The 5,731-nt window shown below is 37.0% G+C and overlaps 1 protein-coding gene across 1 annotated transcript; it reads right to left on the reverse strand.

The window, feature by feature from the left end:
- Window positions 1-3,424: 3,424 nt before the first annotated feature.
- On the reverse strand, window positions 3,425-4,417 carry LOC110558313 (olfactory receptor 51B2-like). Its single transcript, XM_021653159.1, has one exon. It carries the CDS (start codon window positions 4,415-4,417, stop codon window positions 3,425-3,427), a length of 993 nt encoding a protein of 330 aa, XP_021508834.1.
- Window positions 4,418-5,731: the final 1,314 nt, after the last annotated feature.

Consider the following 5,731-nt stretch of genomic DNA (forward strand, 5'->3'; position numbering starts at 1 on the left):
ATAAAGAAATAAAAATCTTTTTCAAAAAGAAGAGAAAAATGTGAAGTCAGAAAGTACAGGAATAAAGGTTGCATTACTTTCTCACATTGTCCTTTGTACATTCATAAAGAGACACAATTACACATGCGTGCATGTGTGTACATGCTAGTATTAAGTCTCTTAGCTATTAAAGGGAAGTTGTTTATTTACTCTTCACAATGTGAATGGATGGTTCTTCTCATACATAAAGGCCAGTAATCAAGAATGGACTTTTTTAGTTCCCTGTAAGTAGTGCCTTCAGATCTTCAGTGGGTCTCGTATCTATCCGTTAACTTCCAGCTCCACTTTTCTAATCTCAGTCACTGTTAACCTTGCTCAGTCTTCTCTGGTCACCTCTACCTTGCCCACTTTCCTCTTACCTCCCTCAAATCCATTTCGCTGTCAACACTCAAATGATTTGAAAACACCCCTCCATGGTGATTCTGTGACCTAGCCAACCTGAGCTTTTGCATATAATGCTTTGCTCTTAGAATATTCTTGGCCTCACTTCCACCAGTTAGCTCTTGATACATTGTTACATCCCTGTTGCAAGAACACATCTTTTGGTGAATTTTACTCTTCCCTCGAGCCAGAATGTGCCCTCTTTTGAGACTCAGTCATTTTTATTAACCAACAGTGAACGTCAGTGAAATTTCCATGAAGATAACCATATAAAGGCTGATGTAAATTACTTACTCTTCCACAAACACAAAGTTATTTAACATAAGATACATAAAACTATTATGCAAAAGTATCTTTTAAAGGTTTAAAATAAACCTAGGCTCAGGAAAGACCCTAAATGTAAGGCTCCAGTATCTTAATAAAATTAATACTAAAATATGTATAGAAAGGCTAATAAAAATGGTGAAATATTTATTATATAGTCAAAGTTTGAGAGACACCAAATAATGAACTTATACAAACCAGTTTTAGAGGGCAAAAATAAGACATGTGAGCAACAAGATTAACTTATGGTTAAAACTTAATTGTTGAACGATAAAAGAGAGAAAAATAATGATTAAGGTATAACAGGAGTAATATATTCTAGAGGTCTATTCCAACATACAGGAAAATTATAATAAACAGTTCATTATATTTTATCAAGTAATGAGGAACACCATTTCGAATGGTCACAACACTAGAAAATGATTAACATAAATATGATAATTAATCTGACTTGATCAAAGCATTTAACACATGGATCAAAATACCACACAGTATCCTCTGCATCTGTATTATTATCATAAACAAGTTTAAAATGAATATAAATCAAATTGGTCATACAAAATTTCAATATCAGGTTACATTTCACTTATCATATATACCAAAATATTTTTGTTCATACATTTATGAATGTAAAATAATAAAGAGTTGCAAAAATAGTTTGAAAAAGGAAATTGGCATAAATTTTATTTTCTTAATATTCTAAACGATAATTGTGTAAAGCAAAAGTAGTAATATTTTATTTGGGGATAACATATGTAAAGGAAAGGAATGTGTCAGCAACATTTCAAAGATGGGAAGAAGAAATAAGATATATTTCATTGCAAGTTTTACATTATGTTATTTATAGAATAAAATAGTATTATTTGTAAGACAGACTAATAAAATCTAGGGCAGAAGTAAAAATATTAGAAAAAGTTGTACAAGTTTGAAGTCATTGAAGAAATTAATATAGAAAAATGAAAACAGTCCAAAAGCATGGACATAAACAGTCTTGGTGCTCCGTAAGAAGTCTGCTAGAGACGCTGAATCTGTAGGGCCCGTGTGATGAGCACAAAGTTTCTGGAGGAAAAAGTGACACAAAGGGGCTTCACTGTGGCGAGCTTCCTAGACTAAATGAGAGTCTTTTTAATTCATTATTGGTATTCTGTATATTTAAAACTAATATACAGAATAATAGATTTTATTGAAGCATAGTCACAGCCTATAGCATAATACAATGCAAATAAAATGAAATAGGAATAAAAAATAATTGAGAAATACACAGTAATGCTTTGCTGATTTGGATAGTTTCTCTCTGCCTTTTAGTTAGTTTTGCTAAGGGTTTGTCTATCTTGTTGATTTTCTCAAAGAACCAGTTCTTGGTTTCCTTGATTCTTTAAATGGTTTTATTTGTTTCTAATTGATTGATTTCTGCCCTAAGTTTGATTATTTTCAGCTGTCTGTTCCTTTTGGGTGTATCTGCTTCTTTTCTTTTCTTTTTTTTTTTTTCCTAGGGCTTTCTTGGTTGGGCCATTAAGTTGCTTGTATGAGATGTTACAAATTTCTTTTGAAGGCACTTAGTGCTATGAATTTTCCTCTGAGCACTGCTTTCATTGTGTCCCATAGATCTGGGTATGTTATATCTTCATTTTCATTGAATTCTAGGAAGTCTTTAATTTCTTTATTTCTTCCTTAAACCAGCTGTCATTGAGTAGCAATTTGTTCAGTTTCCATGTCTGTGTAGGCTTTATGTTATTTCTATTGTTGTTGAGGTCCAGCTTTAGTCCATGGTGGTCAGATAGAATACAGGAGATTATTTCAATATTCTTGTATCTTTTGAGGCTTACTTTGTGACCAACTACATGGTCTATTTTGGAGAAGGTTCCATGAGGTGCTAAAAAGAAGGTATACTCTTTTGAGTTTGTGTGAAAAGTTCTGTAGACATCTATTAAGTCCATTTGGATTAGGACCTCTGTAAGTGCCTTTATTTCCATATTTGGCTTCTGTCTAGATGATCTGTCCCTTGGTGAGAGTGGGGTGTTAAAGTCTCCCACTATTAAGGTGTTGGGATCAATGTGTGACTTAAGCTTTAAATGGCTAATGAATGATTTCCAAAGAAAATTCTACCTTGAGACAGTGCTGTTTGAGACAGTAGAGTCCATTGGATTGCAGTCCTCATAGTCAAACTGATATTTATTTAGCCATCAAATGTATTAATAATTGGACAGTTATTTCTGTAGCTGATGCAGACTGTACACTTGACTTCTTCGAAAATGCTTCTTCTCCTATAAATATGTGATCTGAATGATCCCATAGTTTCTGCTCAAAGAGTAGCTATTTGTCCTTTATCTCCAAACTTAATAGTGTTTTACTTCCCTACTCTCTGTTTTCCTAGCCTTCTCTCAAGATAGATAGATGTTACACAGATAAGTAGGTAGGTAGATAGGTAGATGATAGATAGATAGATAGATAGATAGATAGATAGATAGATAGATAATCTTTATATATTTATAATATCTATTTGCTATTTGAAAAACCAGATATCCAGATATATTCATTATTTGGATTAACTTATAGCTTTAGTTAATAACTTACACTTTAATGATGATAAAGAGCAAATGGAGATATAAATGTCTTTGAATAGACAGGAGACTGAAAATGCCCCAACTTTCTAGATTATGACATAATGACTCACGGCCTCTTACACAGACAGTAGACGAAGGATGCTCCTCTGAATCTGCTTGGTCTTGATGCTGTAAATTATGGGGTTCATAAATGGAGGAAAGAGAAAGTAGACATAGCTCATGGTGATGTGCACCACATGTGGGGCGTGCTTCCCAAACCTGTGAATGAAGGTCAGGCCAATCACAGTGATGTAAAAGACCAGGACACAGCCAATGTGGGAGACACAGGTGTTGAGAGCCTTGGCTCTCTCCTCTCCAGAGGCGATGCCCATAACTGTCTTCAGAATGAGGACATAAGAAAAGATAATGATCAACACGTCAAGGAAGAAAGTCATGGCAACCAAAACAACTGGGTATACACGGTTAAAGGTAATGTCAGCACATGCAAGTTTCATGACATCTTGGTGGAGGCAGAAGGCATGAGAAAGAACATGGGATCGGCAGTATGGGAATCGAAAGAGGGGCACGATTGGGGGCACAAGAGATAAGAATCCCCTGAGTACCACCCCAAGTCCTATCTTTATAACCCTGGAATTGGTAAGGGTAGAGCTGTAATGCAGAGGTGTGCAGATGGCAACAAAACGGTCATAAGACATGGCAAGCAAGACCCCCGACTCCACGATGGAAAGGGAGTGAATGATGTAGGCCTGTAAGAAGCAGGCCCCATGTCTTATCTCTCTGTGATTGGCCCATAAGACTGCCATTACAGTGGGCATTGTAGTCACTGTAACCATGAGGTCCGTGCCAGCCAGCATGGCAAGGAAATAGTACATGGGTTCGTGGAGGTTGTGGTCATCTTTGATGAGGTAGAGAAGTGCGCCGTTGCCCAGAAGCACAGATATGTAGATGGCAAAGAAAGGGATGGAGATCCAGGGATGGGCTGCTTCCAGTCCTGGGAAGCCAGTCAGCACAAAGGGGGCAGCATTGCCATTGAGCCACACAGCAGTTTCCTTACTGTAGTGACCGTCCTGCCTGTCCTCTTCAGGCAAATGCTTCATGGCAGCCGCCATCACAGTGTGATCACAGCCGTGATCACACTTATGCACAGCAGTAAATACTTCCCAGGTGCATTAAAAACACATCATTTTTAGAGCATCATGCACCTCTGTCATGCACAGCTGTAAGATGTTCCAAAGATGACAAACACATACACATAGATACTAATTTTCCCTAGCTAAATTGATGTTTGTTTGTGAAACTTTTTGCTATATTTAAATTTGAATTTCATTTTATATTTCTCAATCATAAAAGAGACACAGTTTGGTTAGAAAGCTTTTCTTACTTTGGCTTTGCAGTTAAATTGTATTTTATCGAATTCTTCTCAAAGCCATGAGCCATTTATGGAAATACAGGGAAGTGGCTAGATAATTACCACATACTTTCTAAAAGCATTTAGCATTTTTTCCTAAAGTCCATCCATGGGCTCCTTACTAGAACTTCACATCTGCCTTGATATGCTTGCTGAAAATAAAGTCTGGCACCCCAAGTGTGCTATGTCCTGCATTGAAGAAAGATTTGTCTCTATTCTCCTGATCACATTTCACAGACTTAAAAGTCTTCCCTTGTTTCTATTTCTGGCACTCACCAACCCCATAGTTTCATTGCCGGGTAGGTACCGGTCCTTCACCAGTCCAGACAGGTTCTTCTGAGAGACTGTTTCAGAACCAGGTTGGAAAGGTACATATGATGAGATCATCTCCCCCGGGTCTCTCCTTTCCAGACACTCTGGAGACCTCAGGGTCTCTGTCCTGCTTCTCTGGGCCACTTAAACCAATGTCCTTAGGTATTTCAGACGTGTCCTCCAAGGCATATGAATAAAATAAAAAACTTGGAAGCCTCATGACGTAGATGATGTCCTCAAGAGCCTCAGCATCTTCAGCATCGGCTCTCATAAATACAAGCATGAACTTCTTGTCATCCTCCTCAATAGTCAAAAGAATATTAGTTCCTACCAGGGTCACATGTTTCTTGTTGACCTTGGAGCAATGTATTACATTTTGTCTTCCCCGATTCTTTCTGGAAAGCCAATTCTAGTGCACAAGAAGCTCCCTGGATGTACTAACTGCTATGTGAACTGTGAGCACTGGATGCCTCACATTCTTCTCAAGATCAATTTGTTTATATTCACTTGATTGTCCACAGGTGTCAGGTTCAGAGTAGTGCACTTGTTCTTTTTATTAATAAGACTTGCATGTAGTAGGAAGAAACATTTACCATAATTTTACATAGGAATGCCATTACTTCATATATGTAGAGTGCTAGAAGGAACATATGCAATGTATGTCTAAAATCAGGAAAAAAAAGAATAATTTGAATGATGAGAA

This window comes from Meriones unguiculatus, chromosome 14 (genome assembly GCF_030254825.1).
Source record: "Meriones unguiculatus strain TT.TT164.6M chromosome 14, Bangor_MerUng_6.1, whole genome shotgun sequence".
NCBI lineage: Eukaryota > Metazoa > Chordata > Mammalia > Rodentia > Muridae > Meriones > Meriones unguiculatus.

Coding starts and splice junctions, on each gene's coding strand:
- LOC110558313 (XM_021653159.1), bottom strand. CDS start 4,417: ATGGCGGCTGCCATGAAGCATTTGCCTGAAGAGGACAGGCAGGACGGT.